Source organism: Platichthys flesus, chromosome 15 (genome assembly GCF_949316205.1).
Source record: "Platichthys flesus chromosome 15, fPlaFle2.1, whole genome shotgun sequence".
Classification (NCBI taxonomy): domain Eukaryota; kingdom Metazoa; phylum Chordata; class Actinopteri; order Pleuronectiformes; family Pleuronectidae; genus Platichthys; species Platichthys flesus.
In genome coordinates this window covers 5,675,680-5,702,234 of record NC_084959.1, presented here as the reverse complement: position 1 = coordinate 5,702,234, position 26,555 = coordinate 5,675,680, and the positions used below count along the sequence as shown (strand labels likewise).

Genomic DNA, 26,555 nt, shown 5'->3' with positions numbered 1-26,555 from the left:
GTTATACTTGATCTTACAAAGCTAATTTTTTTTATTCATAAAGAAAGCCCTCTCTCCTCTCGCCCTGGAAACAGACAGTATATAACTTCCCATGGTTGCACATCAGTTTGATTGAAATGTTTTCATCCAGCACAGCAATGGACAAAAGACAACAAAAGAACTGCTCCTGGAAATTAATCGGAACCTTCGATGTTGTAATCATGAGTAATGAATACCAATGATGTATAATTGTCATAATATTAGTGAAAATATTTTGAGGACATCTCTTAATATCACAAAACAATCACATAAAACACAATGGAAATGAAGTGATGTCATGTGTTCCGACGACACTTTAAACTTCAAGTAATTAAAATTTCTGAATGACAATTTGCTAACAATAAACGATTATAAATATATAATCAATACAATACAATTCCAGTGATGGTAGATAAACAGTGACATCTCTTTATTGCCCTGCACCATGTTACAAAATAACCCCCCAAACATTTTCAGCCTCAAATTAAGTCAAATACAGATCTTCGACCTTGGGCGGCTCAGAGTAGCATGAATGTTAACACCTGCAAGGTCCTCTCCAAACTTCATCCCGGTGCGCTCATTAAAATTTTAGTGCTATCACATCTGAACCATAAAACACGGCTGTGACCCCAGAAACGATCGAAGGCCCCGCTGCTGTCACCTCCAGTCTCTCATCTAATCCTAAACCGTGCACCGGCCTCGACTGCACAACCTGGGATGAGGGAGGGGGAAACATAATAGTTTTTTTTGCCATTAAAACTAATGAACGTTCACTAATTCAGACCAAACTGCCCCTGTGTAACAGACCCAACACACATCAGTGCTCAGAGGCTTGTTTCTGAGCACCTTGTAAACAGGGCTGATCAAGCGTTTAGCTGCAGTTTTCATGTGAACCACTAGGATGCAACCTTCTCCTTGCCAACAGCAAGTCTCAGCCCTACTGAGAATCCCTGATATGTCTCACTAGTTTTCTACCCTTCATACATTCAGCTGTAGAGAGGAAAGATACATTACACGAGCTACGTAGCATGATATCCACGGGAATGGAGAGAGATGACCGGTATGGCAGTGGGTACATACTGGTCTTGTGTGGTTTGAATGAGATGCTGTTCTGGAACATTGTCTCCCAACACAAAAATAATTAAACTCAGCCTGGTTCTATTAATATTACCGAAACCACATCTCAAACGTCATTGGAAAGATTCTATATCTCTTTTTATTTTTTTTTACATCTTACACCTGCTGGACAGACGTGATCGCCACCGTCTTTAGCACACACACATGTTGAGTGACCAGTCAACCCATCAGTGCCATGTAAGACTAACGAGTAGAGCTAGTGGGACAGCGGTCCCTCACTGAGTATCGAGTTGTGCTCCCTTGAAGATGCACACGAATGTTCCGTGTGCCCCAGGATCGAGGATTTAAACGTTTCACAAAAGGTGCCATGTTTGTACAAGACGACAAAGTGAAAAGTGAGGGATTCACCATGCATTTAAATACTGTGTCCAACATTCAGTGCCCACATTCATTCAGTTCACATTCAGCGGGGTAACTTCTCTGGGGTAAATATGCAGTTGTCCATAATAACAACTGTTGTTTTTCCTCTTTTTAAATCAGTAATGGCTCAAAGCACCTGATACACATTTTTTTTCTCGCAGATTAGAAAATCAAGTTTTAAAGAGCGGTCTTGATCTTCAAAAACAGAATAGAATCCACAATGCAAAACAAATACATCTCTCTCCATTTAACTCACGTTGTCTGCGTTTTTAAGTTCAATCTAAACTTAAGAGAAAGAATACAACTTGAACTGATTGTTAAGAGAAGTGCTTGGGTTGTGGCTGGTCCAGCTTTGGCTGCAAAGACAAGATGTGAGGTCGTGGCTGTCCTGTCCACTCCTCGTGCTCACAGTGCAATTGGTTATTCCATGCCGTTCCGCAGCATCTGATTGGCCGCGATGAGCATGACACTGATGATGAAAGCCATGGCGAAGGCGCAGATCAGACTTTTCCTGACGCATGTCTGTCGATTCTTCTTCTTAGGATGAACTGAGAGAGAGGGAAAAAAACTTTAATAATTTCATTAACATTATGGATTTTCTGTGTAATTGGTAATTCCTGGTTTCATTCAAGTCGATTTATCATTTTGTTTATGGAATGTGATGATCAGTGCAGTCACTCTTTCTCCTTTTCTTTCATATGAAAAAATGAAGCTGGGGGTTTATTTCATATGTTCTCAGAAGATCATCATTCACGGCAGCAGGTCCCATAAGAAGCTGAAATCTTTGAGACCTCCATTATCTGAGCAAAGACTGTGACACGGAGTCAAAAGCTCTAAAAAAGCTATTAAATGGACTTTTGAGTTTAAATCGACGACGATCGAGAATGAACCTCGAATCAAAACTCTGAAGAATCCCATAATCCTCCAGGCGTCCGTTTAAAATGTCAGATTCATGCATTTGAAGGAATTTCAACCAGTTACAAAAATGGCTGAAATAAAGGTTTGAAGCGCTTTTGCTTTGCAACTTATTTCTGTGACCCAGATCATCAGTGGAAGCATCTGCGCTGTGAAGATGAATGAATACGTAAGAGACTGGCTCTAATCCCCACTCTGCTGCAGCCAAAACAAAGACGAGAGTAGTGAGGTGGAACTTTTGTTGTTACCTATTTGTTTGGGCATCTTTTCCCCCCATAAGAGCTAATCTCTGGAGATTGGAAAGAGGGAGCAGAGGAACGAAAAACGCGTCCTCCAACCGGCCTCGCTGCAAAAGCAACGCCCAGAGGTCTCCTCTCTGTTGTCCCCCTTGTCTCAGTTTGTTAGAATCACACACCGCATCAATAAATCAAGTCGTTGCTTTGAGTCGTGGATCTGAGAGGGAATGTGAACACTGCTGAAGTCCCACTGGACACGAGGAGGATGGCAGCAGGCATGAAAGGAGGAAGATGAGGATGTGGGACGTGGGGTTAAAAGAACGGAGGGATAAAGCTGTCGATTACATGAGAGGCTTTGCACCTCTTCATCCCTCCTTTGCCAACTCCTCCTCTTCCTTCCTTCTCTTGTTTTTTTTCCTCTCACTAACTCCACAGCTTGCCCTTTCCTCAACACCAGAAACTTTTAGAAGAAGAAGTGCAGTGCCAGCAGTTCCCTGATCCCTTCTTTAGCCTCTTATCGCCTCCTTCACTGTCCCTTCGCTGCTAAATGTCTCCACTTCCTCCCATCTATCTCTTTTTAGGGGCTCCCAGTGACTGTAGGCCAGTACCCGATGGATTCATTAGGACTTTTCTGGCTTTGTGGCGCATTTGATCCGTCTTTACCTTTGTCCTAGTCGGACTATGTGGATGATTCACAGCAGAAGAGCTATTTCAAACTCTCACTGACACAGGGTCAGATTTATCCTTTCGTTTCCCTCTTCTCCCTAAAGCAACATAACTTGAGTCTTATGCTGCAAGAAAAATGTCTTTTCAATTTCGCTTGCGGTTTCAAACATTGGCAACATTAGATTGTTTTGGACTTTTCTCTCGAGACCAAGGCCGTACAGATGGAAGCTCTGTGTCAGATGGTGCCGTAATAGCAGCAGAAGAAACAATTAAGGATTTCACCTTGAAACTTGTCAAGCAAAACCTCAAAAGTGGTTTAAAAGTGTGTTTGTTTGTGTTATTTTTATCGTCCTCAATAAAACTGTTGTTTCCCATTTTATTAGGTCTGTTAATAAAAGCTTATCTAGCGAGTTCTGAGCTGTTGCTGTGTCGCTGACATCTGCCATAGATTTATTTATTCGTCTGTTCATCAATAATTTCACATCCAAGCTTGTTGCCATTTTAGTTTGGCTATATAATAATGGATGTAGCTACGTAGCTCACAGCGAGCTAGTTATTCTGAATCATCCCAAGTTAACTCTGATTGGCCACTTTCAACAGAAACAAAAAACAGCATCAAAAAACTTAAATGAATTCTTGTTCAAAATTGCAATAAATGTCTGGAACAGGCTAGTTTAGCTTTTCTTTCAGGCTGAGCTGAGCAGGCTGATCACACACATGAGATCGTTATGGATCTTTTTGTGTTTTAAGTATCTAAGTCAATGTCCCATCTGCGTACATGGAGTAGGCAGGGTTTATGCCTTGTACTGCAGACACCCAGCAGGGGGCGATTTGGCTTCGATTTTGTGTCATGACGTCCATCTTTATACACAGCATGGATTAAACGTGTCGTGTATTACAGTTACAGAATTAGAGGTATATATATAAAGCTTAAGTTTCCATGAGAACAGCTTCCTCACCTCCCTCGTACTCGGGGCAGTTCCCTGAGCCTTCGTTGAGGCTCTCCTCCTCGGTGATGATGATGTTCTCGATGTCCTTCATTGTCAGGTGGTCCCGGAAGGCGTGGAACAGCACCTGCTTCAGCTCATCCAGAGACAGCTGCTGCATGTCAAACTGTGGGGACACAAGGCGATCAATGCAGACACCGTCTTCCACAAGCCGGCTCGAGGGCAGATAAATATAGATGTGATAAGATATGGATGAGGTGTGAGATGCACTCGCGGTAAAAAAAAAAACAATGGCATCTATGAACGTGTGCTCTGTTGCCTACAGGGTACAGTATGTAAGCAGGGGAGGTGTCAGTTGTAATGTAATGGCAGCGTGTTTGCTCGTGCATCACTGCTGCTATTTTTGGGAGCCGGAATCAGTATGCAAACCTGCGTGTGTGTGCGAAGTGATTAAGTCGGATACAAGCACTATTGATTTAATGGGCATATCAATTAAAATGAAAATACCAGCACATTAACTCCATTGTAGCTGCTTGCATCCTCAGGTGTTTGTTCTTGTTCGAATTGAAAAGAGCTTTCGAGGCTCTGACCCATCGCTGACTTAAAGTGTCCGTCAGATCCCACCTACAATCTACACACACACACATGCATAGCGTCCGTGTCTGTGATTATCACTGACAATACAATCGGTTACCTAGTGGAACACCACAGATGGACATACTGCGCCAGACGTGGCAAAGAGGAAGAGAATAAGGGGTCGATAGAGAGTCGCAGAGAGAGGCTGCAGAAACGACAAAATGGAGAGTATGGCGAGGTCAGAGAAAACTGAGACGATGGAAGTGGGAGACACAGATGGAGCAAACAGAACTGGCAGACAATAGTGGTGGAGACGTACGAGTTGTGATGGTGGAGAAGAGATGCTCATTTCAGCGAGGGGACTGTAATCCTGCCTGAGCTTCATTGCTTTGCTCACTAAATGCGAAACAGTGTCTTTCATACACAAACACCTCGGGTAGAAACAACAGATACTGTTTTGCATAAGCTGCTTTCAAACATGTCTGGATGTTTTCCTGAAGTTTTCCTGAGGGGCGTGACGTAACAAATTCAAACAACAGGTCATTTGCTACGGACATCTGACAGAACCTTTCCTGGGAACCCCTGACAAAAAATGTCAGAGGGAGCCCATGGGAGACCACAGGGCTGCAAATTTTAATTGGGCACGATTTGGCATGTTGATGTTATTTCTAACACACAACAGAAGCAAAAACTGGAAGAACACAAACATCTCAGGATGAATTGGAGGAGCTGTACATGTAGAAGATGCTGCAGATGTGATGAACATAAAAAGAATAGATGCAGAAACAGCAAGTAACTGCATCCTCTACAATCCCCTGCTGCGCTCTTCATATGTGAAAAACAAAGCTCATGTCTGAAAACTGTGCAAATGAAAAATAGCAAATGTGAAAATTGTATTTTTGTGACTGGGAGCTGTCATGTCGTGCATGTTTGTACTGAGTTTATGTTGCCAAGCTGTCGTTTCTCCCAGTTTGACAGAAATGTTTGAAACGCCTCAACAGCAACCTACTCTCAGTTATTAATACTTTCGCATCAGGAAACACAGCTGCAAAACCGTCAATCATTTCAATAATGATTTTCATACATATGTTCAAACAAAGGTATTAGACCTTGAACTGCTGAGACCCATGCCACCCTTATGTGACACTCCAGGGCAGATAAACAGGGAGCGGCAGCAGCAGCTGGAGGCCGGAGATGCCTGATCGCTGCTCTCCTCCTCTCGCCACAGCTGTCTCTGCCTCCAACGGCTGCAGGGAGACGGAGGGAAGGACTCTTTGGGCCGCAGCCGCAGGACAGACGACATGACGGCTCAGGACAGAAACATGCAGAGCGTACAATGTTCCTGTCTGTCTGTTTGTGATGGGGGGGGGAAGGCTGCCACACCTGTTACTAACCAGCGGAGAGATTTCTCCTCCTGTCTCTGAAGGACATCCACTTCCCCAAAACACACACAGAGGTGATGGGGAGATAGCGACAAGGGAGTTCGTCCATTAGAGGGTTTTGTCTTTCACTGACAACTCAAATATGGGATGTGTGTGTGTGTGTGGGGGGGGGGGGGGGGGGTAAAAACAGCAGGGGATTTGTGAGCAGTGACCAGTGGGACGCTGAAGGAGTCAGGACACATCAATCAGAGGTCCTTCCAGTCTAATCCTACCAGCACTCCTCAAAGTGGTTTCGTCAGTCGACCACCTGCTTCGTGTTGTGACCCTTCTCGAAAAAGTCACCCAGAGTTACGACCTGGAACTTTTGTGTCTGTTATTCTCTATTATCCCTCTCATTTGTACTTTATTGAAAAAGACTAAAAAAGGGTGTTTATCCATGTGTTCTACATGTTGCACACACACATGCACACAGAGGAAACACGCTGCGAAACACTGCAGGTACCAGAGGATATTTTTAACCTAAACAGCAGAGGCTGGAGCCAAGTACAAATGAATAATAGATTAATTAGATCCACAGAAACAGAATAAGGCACCGGAGCTAGAAGACGTTTGCCCTTAAAATAGATTTGGTGAATGTGAAACAAAATGTTGTTCAGTGGAGCTGATGAATCAGAGGAGCTGCTCAGGTCAGACTTTTTCAGAAACACCAGTGTTAGAATAATTGCACTTATGGTTCTGCACTCTGGAAGAAGAAAGCAGCCACCAAATGGCAGCCGTTACGTAATAGAGAGACACGGTCTTTAAAAAAACGTATTCTACATTTAGCATCACCGGTCCTGAGCATAAACATCACAGACCGACTCAACAGATGTAGACGTCACTGGGCGAATACTCCATCCTGCTTCTCCTTCACTTTCTGCTCCCAATAGACAGAAATACTGGCAGCTGGTGGAGCTTAAAATCATAAATTTGGGGTAGAAAGCTCTGTATTGACTTCACATTTATAACATAACGTTTGACACAAATAAGAACAGACGACCTACTCGAGAAAGTTGAAGGGTCTGTCATTGATTTTCACTCAAACTAGTTTCACCCCGAGACTGTTTGTAAAGATGGATGAGAAGAGCTGGGGAAGCCATTTCTTAATTTCTCTAGTCTAGTACTCTGTGTGAAGCGAAGCTAACGAGCTGCTGGTAATAGGAACAGGCATTAAGATGATATTGATGTTCTCGTCAAATTCTTGGCAAGAAAACCAAACTGCTCGTTTTGAACAAGTAGTTTTAGTTTTGTTCGTAAACAGAACAGAACAGTGGGGTTTTCAAACAACTGTAATGATAAAGAGATGTGTCACGAAGGGGCTTTAGTGCACCTGCGCTTCACTGCAGCAGCATGAGAGGAAAACTACTGATCTGCAAAAGATGGAATTCATTCACAAATCTGCAGGGGATGTTATGATACCTGCTACCCTGCATGGGTGCATGTAAGGTAAAGTCGCTGTGTACGTTACTGGTTGGTGGAGTAAGTGTGTGATTCTTCATGTGGTTCAGTGTAGCAACTGTTGTTCTCTGGCTTGCTGTCACACTTGAGTGAGTGTAACCTGACCAACGAGGTGTTGAGCGAGCACCTGAATAAGAACGATCACTAAACCGTCACTACTTTATGCCCCTGGTTTAAAAAGATCGAACAATTAAAACACACAACTCTTAATTTGCAGTAAACTCTTTCAGGGTCATAGCTCAGGTCAAAGACTTGGTCATTAATCCATTTAATTGGTGCCCTATGGCTCCATGTTCTGTCCCGTGTCCTTGAGCAAGACACAAACCTCAGAGACCCTTCAGGACAAGAAGGTCTGACAGATGAGCGTGATGTGAAGTGGACCACTGAAGACTACATTTCCTAGCTATTGTAAAATGATCAAAGAGTCTGCAGACCTCTCTCCTGCAGTTGTTCCGCACAAATATATGTGTCAGACTCTCGTATACACACTGTTATGAGCTGAAAATGACTCTTAGGGCACCGCGGCTTGATATGCAATGGAAGACTGGGCGCTTCCTTTTTTCAACTTTAATTTCCTGCCTGTCAGCAGAAAATGGGGTAACTTGAGTAAAGAGTTTTTCAAAGCTAAATCTCCTCGAGGTTCTTTGTGCGACCGGGCGGCAACAGAAAATAAACAGAAAAACAGGAATGTTTCTCAGATATTTCAAACCGAATCAAAGAGGAGGGACACACACTGAGTGTTTTTACAAATACACACATGGAGGAAAAATGTCATTACACAAACAAGTCAACACCAGCCTTTCTGATGAAGTCGGTCATTACACATCTCTCTGTGTGTGAGGATATTACCTGAACTGAGTGATTATGGCCCAACCTGATGGGCCTCCTTCTCTTTCCATCTTTCTCTTTTCAACACAATGACTCTCCCTCTCTGCCTGCCTCCCTCTGAGGTCTGTGAAAAATCAACACACACACACACACAGCTCTCATAGTCCTCAGACACTCTTCCTCCCACCATCTCACCCCCCTCCTCTTCTTCCTTCTTATATTCTTTCTCCCTCTGCTCTTATCGCTCCCTCTCTCGCTTCTCCTGCATCCTTCCTCTCTGGCTTTTTTCCTGTCCCCCTTTCTTCCTCCTGTTTTCTCCCGGTCTTTGTGTCAGGTGGACATTGTAATTCACCCCTGAGACGCACACCGTCTGCGACCTTCATGAATTACAGTCCCTCGTACCTCTTTCTTTCATTGTCTCCCACTCTTCTCCTTTGTGGCTTTCACTTATATTCCAGTCTCTATGTGGGGCACCCCCCCCCCCCCCCCGCTCCCACTGCACCACCCTCCCCTTCCCCACATATTGTCCAGCGTGCCTCGCTGTTCTCTCATCTCTTTCAGCCTCGCTGGCTGGAACACACTATAGTCCTTGCTGCTTCATCTCTCTGCCACAGACGCATTGTGTCTCATTTAATTTCTATTTCACACAACGATCTGAAATGATCCTGGTGTTAAAATCTGGAGTTTTTTTCTTTGCAGTAAATTATTTTGTTTTCTGTTTGAATGGCTTTTTTTTTGGTGCATTTTCTGAAGTGAACAATGAAATCGAGGATGAAGACCTCCACACTCACACGCACGCACGCACACACACACACACACACACACACACACACACACACACACACACACACACGCACCACACCTCTTCATTTCAGTGAGTCACCCTCTAAACGTTTCTCCTCTCATTTGACTCAAGGAAAGCAGAGAGCAGCTTCCTGAGAGCTGTCACCCTGCTCAACCAGCCGTTCTCACACTCAGCACCCCAACACACACACACACACACACAGACACACACTCCAAACTCTGCACTTTTCATTACTGTCGCATGTCTTACCTAAGAGGCACAAAAGGAAAAACTCTCTGAGGGAAGGAAATTTTCTATCTGGAACAATTTCTCTGAAAACAAAGTAAGCACGTTCAAAAGCATGTAGATGAGCTGCAGCCTTAATCACCACTGAGCCCAGTTTGGACTCTTGAAGCACACAAGCTCAGACTTTCCCCATAAAGTGGTGCATCTGTGAAATCGTTATTATGGTAATACCTTCTGCACCACTGTGACTGGTAAACCCCCCCAAACACGGCCGAACCGGAAAAAAACATGCACGTACACACGTACGGAGAAACACACTTATTTCTCAGCAGGTAACTTTTCCTTCAAGGTCCTCATCCTCCAAGTTGAAAGAAAAAATGTCTCCATTTCTGACAGGGGAACAGAAGAAGCAGGCAGGGGGGGCCCGAAAGTGTGTTTGTGTGTTTTTGCACTAAAGTAGTTGCGTGCCTGTGTCGAGTTCCTGCAGAAACTAGGGCTGAGCTTAAGGGAGTAAGACCTGCTGAAAAACAGAGTCCGACAGACGTGAGACGGGCTAAGTGAGAGGAGTCGTTCAGGATGGAGGTGATAAGCGATGGAGTGAGTGATGAGAAGCAGACTCTCTGCCAGCTGGGAGGAGGGAGCTCACCTGCCAGAAGATGTTGTCAATAGTGTTGCCCAGGAATCCTTCTCTGTTGTCGGACGACAGCAGTTTGGGCCCAAGTATCGTCATGAACTCCTCAAAGTCCACCTGGCCGTCCCCTGCAGTCACACACACACACACACACACACAGACACACACACACACAGAAAGAGCCAGAGATAGACCATGACGATAAGTGAGACACTCAGGAAGGAAGGCTGGCAGACCATGCTGACGTTTATTTGTTTGCAGAAACTATGAAAATCAGAATGAGATGAATCAACAGGCCGATGAGCCCTCATCCGTGACAGACATTCACGGATCATCAATACTAAGTCACCTTTTCGAATCAGGTGTGTGCATCTGTGTGTGTGTCTGTAAACAATCATTGTCCGTATTGTTTTACAGCTGCATTATGCATTCTGCTGCTGAACGTTGTTAGAGATAGCAATCAACGGCCACTGTCCCGTGGAATTAGTTCTCAGTGAACATCTCAACAACAACAGGTCTTATAAACTGAGTTTCAACACAGAGTTATTACACTGGATATTGCAAATACTGACATTACCAACAGTTAACTATGTTATCTAATCTTTATTGTTTGCAACAATAAGCAGCATATCAGAGGAATAATTGTGAGTCTTCAGGAGTGCCAGTGCTGTTGTGTGGGATGTTAAATTTATGGATCTGTAGAAGTTTGCTCACGTTGAAACCAGATCATTCAGCAAGATCATGTCAACTTGTTGCCGCAGAAGTGACTGGAACCGCCTGATATTCTGACTGATTTACATCCATCCCTCAACAGGTTGGATCCATCAAATGAGACAGTTTAGATACAAAAACTGTCCGAGGAGTGACCAACGGCAGCGACGCCTGAATCATCCTGCAGAGGTTGCGGGTTCGGGTATCAGAACTTTGCTTCTATCGATACAGGTGAAATGCTCAAAAAGATATCTGAGGTCTGCTGAATCTTCTATTGAGGCGATATGAAACTAATTGGATGGTTTATTTTATCAAGAAGAGGAAATCAACACCTCCTGACCATTGTAGTCTCTCTACATTTTTCCGTCACTCTGTGCTACATCCTAATTTCTGTTGCTCTGACCAGTTGCAGGTCTGTTCTGTAAACATTACCCACGCCACTTTAAAATGGAAAAAGAACCGAGATGTTCCGGGACTGATTGCGAATGTGAATGCAAGTTTAGAAGTTCCCTCAAAAACACTTTGTAATTTGGTACTCATTAAAGGGAAAATCAAGTTAGTTTTATACCAGTACACTGGCTATAATTGAAGTCTAATTAGGTGCTGAGTAGTTTAGAGAGTCTTTGAGTCAGTGCACAGCAGCTGAACATGCACAATGTTCTACAGACAAGCAAACCATTCAAAAAAGGTTTTCAACAGTGTTTACTTGGGTTCAAACGGAGCTGTTCTTCCAAGAACATTCAGTTTTCCCACTAAATTCAGGGCTAAAATTACAGAGTTATTTTCAGGCAGGTTTTCAAGGGGATTACTGAGAAATGACTGCGCAATTACAGGTTCATAAAACGCAGCGCTGCCATGTTTTACTGTGTATTAATAGTATAAAGGACGAGCAGGTCTCTGTTCTGAAACCTGACTGCAGTTTCTTTTAAATGCAGCTTTGAATTACCATAATATAATCGTACATTTTAAAAGCACTTTGCCCCAAACCTGAAGGGAGGGTGAGAAGATAATGGCCCAGATCAGCGGATGAATATTCCTTAGGGACATGAAACACCTGATAATAACTGATATGCTTTGACTAATTCTTCCAGCGACCACTTTCCCTGCTTTATAAGAGATGACACTGGGATGATTGGTGTGAGATCTGTCCTCAGAGGGAAAGGTTGACCAGCTTGTTTTCGATGCAGAGACTGTTTCCTCTGGGAATTCACAGACGGAGCTGGAGTTTAAGGAGCAGGAAGTGGACATTGCTCTTTATCGTCTCAGGGGGAATTCGTTTTTTTTAGATCTGACCACCTGCTTCTCCTACGGACGTTTATAGAAACATTCGGAGGGAGCATTTCTGAGGAAAGCTGCAACGCTAAATCCCATTTGCCCAGCGGAAAGTTAAAAGAGGCTTTAATTTCCCTGTTTTTGGCATCATTTACATCACATTAAAATTCAACACACAGAAATATTTACACGACTCGGTTTCTTTGAAAAGGAAAATAGATACTTGAAGCTTCCACATATTTTAATACAGAAACAACCACTCTAAAGAAACACCCAGGATCTTTTTAACTGAACACTGCTTGTGTGCTTGTGTGTCGCCTCACCGTCCATGTCCAGTCTCTGCATGATAATGGCCAGCTCCACTTCGCTGGGCATGTAACCCAGGGAGCGCATGGCCATGCCCAGCTCCTGCTTGGAGATGAAACCATTCCCGTCACGATCCAAGATACGAAACGCCTCACGGATCTCTGCGTGATGAAGACACAACATATCACTGCACATGTTAGTGTGTCTCTCCTCGTCCTCACTCTCTCTCTTGGTGACTAGGTGAAACAAGACTTCACTTTCCTTTTAATGTCTTGTACGTGTTTCGAAGGTCTGAGCTCTCCACAGCAGACGGAATTATTCATTCATCTTTAATTTTCATTGCCGCCAAATAACTCAAGGCCGGTGCATAATTGTTTGAGTGATTTCTCTGGTGCTTCCTGTGTGTGTGTGTGTGTGTGAGTGTTTTTGATGAAGAGCTATGCTCCGCTATTTCAACGCTTTCCTTTAATTCATTTGCATTTCAGATGTTGTGACGGATATTTGGAAATAATTAGGAGATTTGTTTACCACCGTTTTTTACTTGTAAGTTTATTTTCTTGCTCTGTTTGAAAAATAGTCTTCCTGACACTCAGTGTGTGTTTGATCGTTGTGTTTCTATGGGTTTTCTGTTCTAATTTCATCCTCTATACCACTTATCACACAGATGCTGATAAAATGCAAAGAATAAAACACATAAATAATAACGACAGTTCTGCCATACCTCTTTGACACATTTTTGCATCCTCTCCCTATTCATGTTCAGCCTGGTTTTCTTCAATTATCTTATTTACAAACCCAAAAGCAGACGCACTCCATATATTTTTATTTCAACAATCCATTAAATCCCTACTTGTGTGTAATAGAGTTCCCCTGAACCTCTAACTCAGAGAATTACCACCTGACTCAGCTGTAAAGAGTCTGAGCTCATTGTGTTTTTTGTTTTTACAGCTCACAACTTTAGTGTTCTGGCTCACTACACTAATAGTATTGTGTTCGGATGCAGCGGTGATAAAGCTCTTAAAACCCTCACAGTAGAATTCCTGCTCGGCACCGAGCAGCAAACGCACAAAGAAGAAACTATCAAGTGAAAAGAGGATTTAAAAGTCACATATTCCTCAGCAGGTGGTAGAGACCAAAACTGAGCTGAAAGAGGGAAGATTGGACACAAATACACAAATATAGTTTCCTTCCTCGTGCAATCATCCTGTGCCACTGACAGAAGTAGATTTTCTAAAGATTATATTCCTATATGTAGTGAAAGGTGTATATTAGGTAAACACTTAGATGTGTCAACTTGGTAGCCAATTACAAACAGACTACTGCGGTTTAGGTTGGAGAACAACCACAAACATTGCATCAAGACAATATTCCTGTCTCATGCTGGTGTCTTTAGCCTCATAAAGTGTAATCCTGAAATGTAAACACAGAGCCGTCCGATGGTGTCGGTGAGATGGACTCATTCAGGAGATGGAATGAATGATTAACAGATAGGAGGCCGGTCTGGAGAGGATGCTGAAAGGTGCTTCCCCGGTGCTGATAACAGGCTTTCCCATTAAATGGAAGTGCTGCAACCTTTCTGTCAAGGTGAGGCTGAGCTCCCGCAGTTCCTCCTCCCCCTCCCCGTCCTCCCCCTCCTCCTCCTCCTCTTCCTCCCTGCTCTCTGTCTTACTCCTTTTCCTTGTTTGTACTACATCTTTATATACTTATTGCATTCCACAACCCCCCCCAGGGGCCCATCCCTTCCCCTTCGCACGGCACAATCATCACCAGCATTGCCAATAGCATTTCTGACTCTCTCCTCCCACATAAAAGCCTTTTTCTGACTTGAAATTGTAAGCAAATGTGCACATCTCCAAAGGCGTCTATCTGTTAGTGCAGGAGAATTACTGAACCCTCTCAGGACCTCACAAAATACTCCGCTCAATCACAGGCTAATTGCCTGTCAATCAGTTAGCCCCATGTGAGCTGAGGTGCGAGAGGGAGAGGTGGTCAAATTTATCGACTCGATAAAGACACAGAGACAGGGCAGACTTCTCAGGTCTTTATTCAACATCTATTCTCATGCCAGTGTTTCATTGTTCTGCAGATCACGGCACCCCGGTGGTTGGAAGTAGTGTCACCGAGGGTTCGGCAGAAACACAGTCGCAAAGAGTAAAAGCCGCCTGCGCGACAGATTTAAATCACAATTTCCCCAAGACTAATCCTTTTTCTAACTTAAACAATGAATTTTACATGAAATGCATCTGGCTCTCTGTCTCTCTCAGGCCGTTTGTCATTAATATTCTCGTCCAGACATGCTGTTCCTTCCTTCCGATGTGTAATAAGTCCGTCTCAGATCTGCCTCCTTTGCCTGACTCTGCTCTGTCACTTGCGTGAGAGACGAAGTTCAGTCGCGGCCCACATCTAAGCCTGTAAATATCCCCCACGGCTGCTAACTCGAGTCGAGCACCGTGCCGCCGCCGCCGCCTCACTTCCTCTCTCACTAAATAAAGTGAGAATCAGAGGCGATTGGAATGGGAATGTGGGTGAGAGTGTGGCCTCGAAAAACAAAGCGAAACGTATCTGTATGCAGCTCAACAGCAAAGAGTGCATTTCAGTGTGGTATGAATGAGCTGGTCCCTGATGTATTACTGTGCAATTCCTGTGTGTGTGTGTGTGTGTGTGTGTGTGTCTGTGTGTGCGGTTGTGTTTTACGAAGCCAGCCCCCTAGGATTGTACATGTTCTCACTGTGACTGATGAAACACCTCAGAACCAGAGCAGTGATAGCGGCGGTCTAACACAGGGGTGATTAAATGGCCGTCTATCTGCGCTAACAGATGATCCTGGAAGAACCTTCGGCATCTCTCTGAAGTGGGATTAGGAGTTTTCAAATGCTGACAGCAAACACAATGGTTAGTTTGTCCGCATCAAGCAATTTCATCAGCTGGATTTCTGGCTGACAGAGTCTGGATAATGACTCATCATGATGTCCACTGTCTCGGAGTCCAAATTCAATTTATGTAATAGCTTTACATAGGTTCAGAACGCTTTACCCTTCTCGCTGCCCTTGACGAGACACAAACTAACCGGACTAAAGATGATGAGATGTTTCAGTCACTGTGGCCCTCTCTGCTTTCAACGACACCAGAAGCAACTGTTTTAGCAAACTGGGTTGAGTTGAGCACAGGGGACGGTGGATTAAAAGATTTATGCTACAAAGTACTTCCTCGCAGAGCTTGTTTGAGCAAACGACAATAGGCCAAATGTATAAACACAAACAGTCAGAGACACACTGGTGCTCCGTCCTCACACGGTGACAGGATCAGATGTTTCTTTCCAACTGAAGAAGCGTTTTTGTGCGACGTGCAGCCATCAAAGTAACACGTGAGGTTGTGGCATGACATCAAATCACCGGAAAACACCCGGAGCAGGAAGTCGTAACTTCACTCTGTCAGTTGAAGACAATTTAAAGGTAAATTGCTTCTACCGTGGTGTAACTTGCTCTGGCCATGATGAATCAGCTATCCTGTATTAAATGAGCTAATTCCAGATTAGTCACCACCTTGATTGGTATGATACTACTAATAACTGATACAAAGGCAAACTGGGAGTGCAAACGCTTGCAACAAATACTGCAGCCGAACCAGAACATTTTCTGTGTGCTGTGATGGAAGCTCACAACCGATTGAGTTGACTCAATTACCCTGAACAATTAATCATTGGTGATCTGCCGTTTTGAAGCTCGGGGATGTGTGGGGGGGGGGATGTCATTCACACAGTATCCATGCCCAATGCACACACTGCTTTATCGTCTATTTGTCTCTAAATGAGACAATAGTTAAGAGATTAACATCACGATGTATTGAAGATGTATTGTATTATCTTTACTTACATTGGCTTCAATTTCTATGACTCAAATCTGCTTTGTACCAACTCTAGTACAATACATTACAAAGCAAGGTTTGTTTCATGTTTTACAAGAAGATAAATGCAAATTTCACCACTTATTCTCATTTCTCGATGGCACCTACAGTATTTTTAGAGCTTGCGTGCTGAGATCACATGAATTACCGACTAGAGCTCAGTATGACTATAAAATCGAAGCTGTAGGTTTCCTGAAACAATATACTGGGTTGTGTCAGTATGAGTCATAGGAGAAGTATTATGTTTTAGAAATCTGTAACTTCGACTTTACCATCAACCTGCAGTTGAAAACCAGCCTGCATAACAAAATCTGACAGATTGACACGCTGGACATAATATGCATTGTCCCTTTTAAATAAATTAAATTAAAATAATATCAAAAGCTATATTCAGTACAGTGCTGCTGACATCATTGTTCATGCCATATGGATTGAACACTTGAATTATGACTCTAATATCAATATATTTATGTCCTAATTCAGACTTGGTCAAACATATTTTAATTCTGTCAGACACCTGGGTCCTGTGACTCATTCAATTTCCTAACAACTCTAATCGGCAAATGGAAAAACGTAACCCCCGGGAGAGCTGGACCATTGTATCTACATTTTCCAGTTGAGGGAATAAATTGCTCGTAGGCGACCCGACTCTTTGCCCTGCATGCATACCCCCCCCCCCCCCGTCTCTGTCTGTCTCTGTCTCTGTCTCTGTCTCTGTCTCTGTCTCTGTCTCTGTCTCTGTCTCTGTCTCTGTCTCTGTCTCTGTCTCTGTCTCTGTCAACGCACTCACCTCCGAGCTCCTCCGTGGAGATGCTGTTGAGCTGGAAGGCTTCACTGCCCTCTGTCAGGGAGCTGCTCAGGTAGTTGTCTGGATAGAGCAGGCCCGCCCGCACATGGTGGAATGGCATCTTCTCCCTGTGGAGCACACACACACACAAATACACAGAAACACACTGTCAAAATAACCTTTGCATGTGTGTGTGTATGTGACCGAGCTACAGGTAAGAAGCGTGCAAGTGTTTTCAAACACACGCATGTGCCCTTGTTAGAAACACGCTTCTGTGGAGGGACCATTGTTTCTTCCACTCTGTCGATGCTCATTTCTGGGAGAAACCGCCGTCTCCTTGTGACTGAATCACAGTGACAAATGATGTAATCACATTATAATTCATTGTAGTCAGAAAGAAATATTCCACTGTTATTGTTCTGATAAACACCATCATTATTATTGTCCAACGATCATTCTCTCGCTGTCTTTCTCCTGCCTGCTCTTTGTTCAGTCTCCCTGCAGAGGAAAAGCACTGAAGTCCTGTCACTCGCTATCTTTTCTTAGGCCCACCGCCCCGTCACATCTGTTGACTTCCTGTGGCACCAGACAATCCAAGCCGCCACCCAGCATCTCACCCGGAGACCTGAGGGCTCGACAGGGCATCAATCAGCCACGGCTCCTGCTGCCACATGATCAGAGCGATCCACGGCTTTGATTCAGGAGACTTGTCGCTCTGAGGGCTGTCCCGGCATAATGTTTTGACACTTTGGCAATATGTTATCATGTGATATTCCTGCCAATAGTACATGCTGCACTGAATTGCACTGAGGTGAGGGAGACATGGGAAGATAAGACGAGAGGAAGAGATAGAGATCCCAAGAGCCTTTTCGTGAGCAGGCTGCTGGCAGGCGGGAGAGACAGAGATAGAAGTGGGGATGTCTCTATCAGAGGAAACATGGTCCAACGTACGAGCACAACCCTCCTCTTCGCTCCCCTCCCCTTCCCTTCAAGACCTTAATCCTTTGTGGATCTTGGGATCGGAGCCGAGGCACGAGGAGGACACAGACTGAGCGTGGAGACAAAGACAGTGTGAGAGGTTAAGAGCTGTGGGACATGTGCATGCCGGCTCTGTGTGATCTGCAGAGGACACCGGGTCTGACAACGTCTGTTTGCATGAGACAAGAGACAGACAGCGAGCAGAGTGTGTGCAGAGAAGTGTGTCAGGGCAGCAGTGTGTGTGTGTACAGAGAAGTGTGTAAGGGCATCGGTGTGTGTGTACAGAGAAGTGTGTAAGGGCATCGGTGTGTGTGTGCAAAGAAGTGTGTAAGGGCAGCAGTGTGTGTGTGTGCAGAGAAGTGTGTAAAGGTAGCAGTGTGTGTGCAGAGAAGTGTGTAAAGGTAGCAGTGTGTGTGCAGAGAAGTGTGTAAGGGCAGCAGAGTGTGTGCAGAGAAGTGTGTAAGGGCAACTGTGTGTGTGCAGAGACGTGTGTCAGGGCAGCAGTGTGTGTGTGAAGAGAAGTTTGTAAGGGCAGCAGAGTGTGTGTGTGTGCGTGTGTGTGTTTGTGTGTGTGTGTGTGAGTGTGTGTGTGTGTGTGCAGAAAGGTGTGTAAGGGCAGCAGTGTGTGTGCAGAGAAGTGTGTCAGGCTAGCAGTGTGTGTGTGTTCAGAGAGCCGTGTAGGGGCAGCAGTGTGTGTGTGCATAGAGGTGTCTAAGGGCAGCGGTGTGTGTGCATGAGACAAGAGACAGACAGCGAGCAGTGTGTGTGTGCAGAGAAGTGTGTAGGGTCAGCATCTGTTCCTGGTTCCACTCTTGTCTGACCTGACATTAAAGGTGCTCAGGTCACCATGACAAATCTGTATGTTCAGTCGAGACACACATACACACACACACACACACACACACAGTCCAACCTGCACTTTTTTCTCCAATCATTATGTCAAGATGTCACTTGCACTTGCACATACATGCCCCTCTTCCCTCTTACAAATTAAAAGTTAAATTTAAACACAACAAATTGCACCTTCTTGCTGCCACAGGTCTACGTGATGTGACGGTGGCTGTGATGGCCTGATCCACAGCCACACAATTAAAATGAATGGTACAATTCATCACAGATTCATTTAGGCTCATGGTTTCACACTCTAACATAATCATCGCAGGCTTTGTTATTTTCTCTGCATTAGTAAACGAAGACAGCAACAGATTTTTTGATCAAATCTTGTTTATTTCTATGAAACGACATTGTTTTCTGACCGCGGCACTCACATTAGGTTTACACTGTTTTAAGGTAATTAGTTATATTAACTCAGTTTTCTTTGGATGTTTGTTTGTAAGCTAGTTACTTAGTTAGTTTGTTAGATGGTAGGTCACCATGTGTCTGCTGCATCAGTCCTCCTTCCTGGTTTGGCCAAAAGATGTGGCCGAGGGCGCACCCTAGTTAAATACTGAGAAACAGTAGCATGGACAAGACCAAGTGCTGCCTCAGCATGGGGGAATGGGGATTCTCTGTATTGATATTTACATGTTGTCTATTTTGATTCCACCTATAGTCTCCAAATGGTCCGATCAGCCAGGTTATATGTCTCCACTGTAGCTCATTAGTGAGGTGAGCTGTTTGAGTTGAGGTCCTGTTTTGTTTGTAGTGTTTTCCAGTAGAGTTGACTTCAGTTATTAACTTAATCCCATCCTGTGAAAATAAATCCTGGGCTCACTTGATGTTGGGCTGCTTGCTCCCTGACACTGTCTATTGTTGTTTGTTGCTGTGTGTCTGACGTCCCCTCACTCCACTGATTGTGTCTCTTTTCTACTTGTGCTTCTGTTGCTTGACGTCTTATCAGTTTTCCATCATCATGATTTGATTTCACTTTGGCTGCTTTTCGCAGAAATGACACAGTCTCCCTAAAAGGTGCCACGGAGAGCATATTAACATCAAAGAAATACTGCTGCATTAATTTAGAGATTTAATTAATGTAGGATTTAATTAATTGAATGCGTGAGGCCATCGCTGAGAACACTGGCAGCCCCTCTACTACATTTAACCTTGTGTGGCATCAAGTTGGTTTTACAACATGGCACAAATGTCCTTGTTCAGTTTTTCACAGTCGCAAAAAATGAAATTTTGTGAGATATGCTCCTAATAAAGTAAAGGGCAAATCATTTGAAGGAAAAGGACATGTTTCGGGTGAATGCAGTTTTATTGGTTGTTTAGATGAGCAATATCTTTTGTTCGAGCTGCTTGTCCACAGCTCTCTGGTGTCAGGTTATATTTCCTGCTGTGTTCGTCCATTTCCGTAACTTTACAAAACAAACACTCCAACATTGACAGACTGTTTTTCACACCCACTTCACACAGTGATCGGCCAGCTGTGCTAAATTTGAAAAGATGGGGCCGGGGGTTTGCTCTCCCTGTTTTATTCAAGGTGCGGCTGTGGGTTAGATCCGGTTGTCCAAATTGTCCAGGGTTGATGGTTCGATCCCAGTCTCCCCCATTCTGCATCCTGAAGTGACCTTGGGCAAGATACTGGACCACAAATTGCCCCTGACAGCAGTGCCGGCACATGTGTGAGCGACGTGTGATGGAGAAAGTGCTGCACATAGATGCACTGCATGAAACTGTGCTGTGAAGTGCTCTGAGTGGTCATCAAGACTAGAACAGCACAGACCAGAGACCTTTCAACATCTCGACACAACTACGTCTGTGACTTTTCATGCACACAGCCAAGTGTAGCACTCTGAAACTAAGAATATAATAATAAAAAAGTATAATACAGTGTGTTTTATCGCCTCTCTCTACATGATGACCAACGTTTCACCCTGAGTGTGACAAAATAGACACTTCAGTTTTTCCAATGTATTTAAAAAACATGTCATCCTAAGTAGTTCCTTGCATAAGCCAATTATATATTTTTGGGTGTATTTGATCGGGAGGTGGTGACTCAATGTGCGTGTTTAAATTCCTAGATGTAAATGATGCATGTTTGTAAGACACGTCTATCGTGGAACACTGCATGTGAAGATTGAACTAACCCTAACCCTAACCCTAACCCTAACCCTAACCCAAAATGAAAAGTGTGGAATGTTAGAGCCACAGCTGGAACCCTGAAATACTTCTGCTCCTCGAATGAAACCCAGTAACTATTTAATCAGTGTACAAATTAATAAGACATATGATATGAAATTAATATGAGAGTATATTTTAACGGTCCATCTGCTCTCACACTTGTTCCACTGACAGAAACACCCACTCACTCATGGCGAAAACCAGCACACATGCAAACACATGCATCCAACTCAGTCGCACACTGATTTTCATATTTTATTTTCTCCCCCTACCTCTCACTCATTCTGTATTTTTTCTGCCGTGTATTTTTGGATTGAGGTCTTCTTCTAGTCATGCAAACGCAGACTGTTGTTGCACAGACAGACATGAGAGCTGACAAGGACATGGTTTGGTAGAAAAAACCTCCATCTGATGAGCCTCAATTATCGGCTGAGAGGCGGAAGGAGAGCAGCATAAAGACAGACAGACAGACAGACGGTTACAGTGATGGGTGGGGTGGGGGCTGGGGGGGTACAAAGGGGATGAAAAGAGCAAATGAAGAGGGGCTGACTGACGGTGTTTGAACTGTGGGGTCAGCTGTACCCCAGGGAGTCCGGTTTCAAGTCTGCAGCGTGGTGATCAGAGCGAGTTTAAGCCCAGAGAGGAGAGTCGAGGCTGAGATGAAGGGGAAGGAGCCACCGACACCGAGCCGAGAGTGGCAGAGGGGGGAGAGAGGAGAATCATGTTTTTCCTCTCACCTCCCTCTGTCCCCGCGGAGGAAAATGCATTAGCAGAATGACAGGTAAGAGCTGAAGGGGTCACAACAGCCAGTTTCCCAACATGCACACGCACAGCTGGGCAGGCAGCCCTGCACGACAAGACAACGCAATCAAGCCGTATCTGCCAAATCAAACAAAACAGGTTGTTTACTAGATGACGCCGCCAACGATGCAAAACATGCAAAACTGTGCGATTCAGCTTCATCCCAGGATTCTCTGATATGCACGACATCCGTTGGCTGATGGACGTCAAGATTAATCAAGTGATTCTCCGTCAGGGAGCTCTCGCCATGTCTTCCCCAGTCCTGGATATGAGGCCGCTGCAACCTGCCAGAAACAATGATAGATCCCAGCTGATCACTTGAATTAGTTCTGCAGGGAAACAGCAAGTCTCTGATTCGTCAAATCAACCACAAAAAACAACAACAGTCAAAATGGTTCAAAGAGAGATGAGTGTCACCTCAAGAGGCAGCCATCAATAAACTGACTTCTGATCAGTTGTTTGTCTCACCCAGTGCTAAAGCTTGTTAATGCTTTGCTGATTCTGCTCAGTGTCACATTATCGGTATCCTATTGAAGTCACCTTGGAGAAAGACAGGCAGGCAGCACGCGGCTGTGATCTCTGCTGTCTCTCTCTCATCCATCAAGGCTGTGTCTCTACTTCCTCAGCAGAGGCGCTGCACATCCTTACTGCTGCGCATCTTGACGCCTCTGCTCGAGGTCAACCTGGGTCACCCAGCGCGCTCCTTAGCAGGTTGTCTGGCCCCAACACCAGCCCGCCGGTGGAGCGGTTCTGGCAGAGGAAGGTGGACGCGTGTGGCCTTGATTTCGGCCTCAAATGACGCTTTTGTCGGATGTTATAGTCCCAGGCAACGGGGGCAGAGTTGGAAACCTGTGCCACGCCGCGCGCATCTGCAGCTGCACGCACACGCATATACTCCAAACTACAGCCACACAATCAAGGCACCCACGTTGCAGTGAGATTAGGATGTCAAAGAACTCATGCGTGTGTTACCCCTCACTCACCCAAAATGCTCTCACACACACACACACCATCCATTATGCGCTCGTAAACCCACCTCAACACCCACAGGCGGGTCTCCTCCAGGGATGGTGCATGTGTGTGTGAGCGAGGTGGATTTGACCACTGTGCAGTAACTATGGAGTTTGGGAGGAACTGGGAAACAGAGTGAAAACAATGGGGCTGTATTCTGCAGCCGGTCCACATTGATCAAAACCAGTGTGTGATGTATGGTGGCGCGCTTTACCTCCCGCTGCGTGTTGAGACAATTATCCTGTAATTACACGCATGGCGCGCGTGTGATGGACCTATAATCAACTAATCACACCGATCAAACCCACAAGGCGCGCACCGACGCGCGGTAACGCACACGCGCAGCTGGAGGGAGGTTTTCCTGAGCAGTTGATGGAAACTAAATGTGGACAGACACGGGCATCATTATGTTGTCATCTTGTCACCCGCTGCAACAACACGGCCCATCAGCACGCACACACACAGGTATATTTACACATAAGCACACGCACACGCATATTCACACGGATTACAACAGGTGCAGTCGCCTGCGCGGCGGCGCTGCGGCCGTCGGCGGCACCGACAGACGCATGGGCGGTAATCACCTTAACCACCTTTTGCACGTCTGTCCAGAGGTGTCACACTCATCAACCGACGGGTGCGAGCCATTACCTGCCTGTGAAACTGACCGCTCCCCCGCTGTGAGATTCACCCCCGCTCCGTTACACCACCGGATCTGGCGGAGACGCTGAGGGTGCTGCGAATTGCCAAGATGTGTTTAGTCCGTTCGCATCCGTCCTGTGCGCCCGAGGAGTCCGTCCGACCGCCAAAGATGGACTCATTCAGTCTCTGTGCTGGACTTCACCCGTGCGTCAATGTGCTCCACACTTTTCAGACAGTTGCATCAAAAAATATCAACTGGTTAGACGATGAGGAGGAGGAGGAGGTGGAGGAAGAGGAGGAGGAGGATGGTGGTGGAGGTGATGAAGATATTCTATCCGTATCAGCTGAAGTCCAGATCCACATGAATGGCCTCCCATCCGCTACATCTCATGTCTCATCGCCGTATCTTGAGGATTTGAGGTGTTGTTGAGATGGAGCAGTGTGGAGCCAAATGCTCGTCCAGACGCCACCCAGCCGCCCACGGGTCTGGGTCTGTAAGAACTGCTGCTGCTGCTGCTGGAGATGATGCTGCTGCTGTCTCTCGCTTCTTATGACAATGATAACAGGATTTAAATTCAGAGGAAGCTTTGAGCGTTCACACAGCGTAAGAATGGTGAGGGAAGAGGTCTCCTCTCCTGGTGCGCCCACCTCCGGTGCTTTGATTTCGGCTGCTGCCGTTGGCAGAGTGAACTCATGTACCGTGGACCATGCACGGCAGCGGAGGTGCGACTGTGTGGGTGAGCGCGAAATATGCGACGCTCAACGGGAGCTGCCCTCCTTGCAGGTGCGTGTGTGTGAGTGAGAGAGAGATGGAGAGAGAGATAGAGATATATATATATATATAGAGAGAGAGAGAGAGAGAGAAAGAGAGAGAGAGAGAGAGAGAGAGAGAGAGAGAGAGAGGAGGAGGAGGAGGAGGATGTGGGGTCCGAGTAATTAAGGTCTCCAGGTTTCAACGGATCACTGAAGCCACAACATCTCCCCTGGGGAGTGTGCTTGTGTGTGTGTGCGTTTGTGTGTGGGCGGGTATTTGTGTTTGTGTGTGTGATCCAGGTATTGCTCATGTTGTGGGGACCTACATCTGTTCGATGTTTAGGTGAAGACATGTTGCAATATTAGGTTTAGGTTAAAGTTAGTGTTAGGTCAGCGTTTAGGTTAAGGTTAGGTTTAGGATAAAGTTAGACATGTAGTATCTATATGGTTAAGGTTAGTGTAAGCCTCCAAAGCGTGTGTGTGTGTGTGTTTGTGGGAGTGTGGGAGTGTGCGTGTGTGTGTGTGTGATTATTAAAGCCCATTCTTTACAGATTTGAGAGTCATCGATGACCATGGTGCTCAGGAAATGACATCAGCCGCAGTACTTAAATGATGCAGAGCAAGTACCCCCCCCCCTCCCCCCCTCTCTCTCTCTCTCCCCTCCCCTCCACCATCCCATATTTCTTTTAATCGTCGTGGATTGAAGGAACACAAACCTCTTTTTCCAGCACTGTTGTCAGACGTCCTCTCCCCTCCTGTTAGCTCCTCACCAGGCTGCCAGTGGGTTTCCCTCTCTGATTAGAGAACCCCACCACTATCTCATTTACATTGCCCCCTTATAATTGCAGCCTATGTGTGAAGCACCAGTTCTCCACCAATGGGACCGCAGCAGCCCAATTGCAGTATTTGCCTTGATGTTGCTGCTGCGCCATTATAATTAAATGTGGTTGCAGCAACTTGGGCCTATAACCACCCAGTCTAATCTGCTGATTGTGAAGGGTTAACACACTGTGTGTGCGCCTGGGAGGTGTAACAGTGTGGTGTGCTACCATGCAGGCTGCTGCCACTGGGAGCGGAGGCATCACTGAAAAGTAAAGATAACAGTCTTGAACGTTTCACCCTGGCGCTCTAACAGCATTGTATATTATCAAATGAGTCAAACCAAGGATTTGAGCAGACTTTCTTAATATTCATGAGAAATTTAGAGCAATCGGAGAGTCAAGGCCGTTAAATATGCAATTAAATGTTCTTATAAATCATGTTGGAGAAGTAGAGCGTCCTCTGACCACACGTGTGTCTCTGGTGCTGGATTCCTGGAGCTGTCCGTGGTGCTGAAGGCTTTTCTTCTGCAGAGGCAGGACAAACGAAGGTCAGCACAACTAGGAATTATTGATTCCTTGATGTGTCACTCAAAAGAACATGAATCTGCAACCCATTTGTTGATCAGTTATTAATTAAGTAACATTTTAAACAAAACTATACCTTACATTTGCTGGTTCATTTATGGAATTCTCTATAAATGCTTCTCAGATGACAAAATAGGTTTGACCCAGATTCGACGCACACCAAACACTGTCATCCAGCCCACATACCGTGTGGAATGATGGCACATGGGGGGTGTGATCCTGTTTGCCAGATATGGGCCACAAGTGAGCATGTCGACAATAGGTGCGAAATTTGGCAGGAATTAGTTTTGTGCTATTTGGGCCTCGCCAAGAGCCAGACTACATGTTTGCCAAAAAAGGCCCATATTGGTTTTGGCATATTTTGGCCACGTTTGCGATTTAAAAGTGGGCCACTTTAGGCTCCCATCTATTTTGTCTGGGCCACAAGAAGGGCAGAAGTGCTGCATCATTGCCTGAAGTGGTCCACACCTGTCTGGGTGAGAGGCTTTGCGTGTACTTTTCAATGCATGTAATGAAATTAAATGTGAAAACGGACACAGCTGTGTGGTGGGTATCTGGTCAGTTAATCATCTTAAATCTCATGGTGAATTGAGCTCAAATCTCTCAGGTGTTGAGAAATCTAATTTATCAAGGTGCTTTTTGTGGCTGTGGGGGGTGTCTGCAAACACAGAACGTTTGCAGTTCAATCACGAGAAAAAC

The 26,555-nt window shown here is 45.2% G+C and overlaps 1 protein-coding gene across 1 annotated transcript; it reads right to left on the bottom strand.

Moving 5' to 3' along the window:
- Positions 1–1,599: 1,599 nt before the first annotated feature.
- Positions 1,600–24,408, bottom strand: caln2 (calneuron 2). The gene is made up of 6 exons (XM_062406230.1): positions 23,707–24,408; positions 17,206–17,330; positions 12,530–12,673; positions 10,239–10,351; positions 4,292–4,445; positions 1,600–2,063 (listed from the first exon to the last, which is right to left on the bottom strand). The coding sequence occupies exons 2-6, from the start codon at positions 17,321–17,323 to the stop codon at positions 1,936–1,938; spliced, it is 657 nt and encodes a 218-aa protein (XP_062262214.1). The 5' UTR covers positions 17,324–17,330; positions 23,707–24,408; the 3' UTR covers positions 1,600–1,935.
- Positions 24,409–26,555: the final 2,147 nt, after the last annotated feature.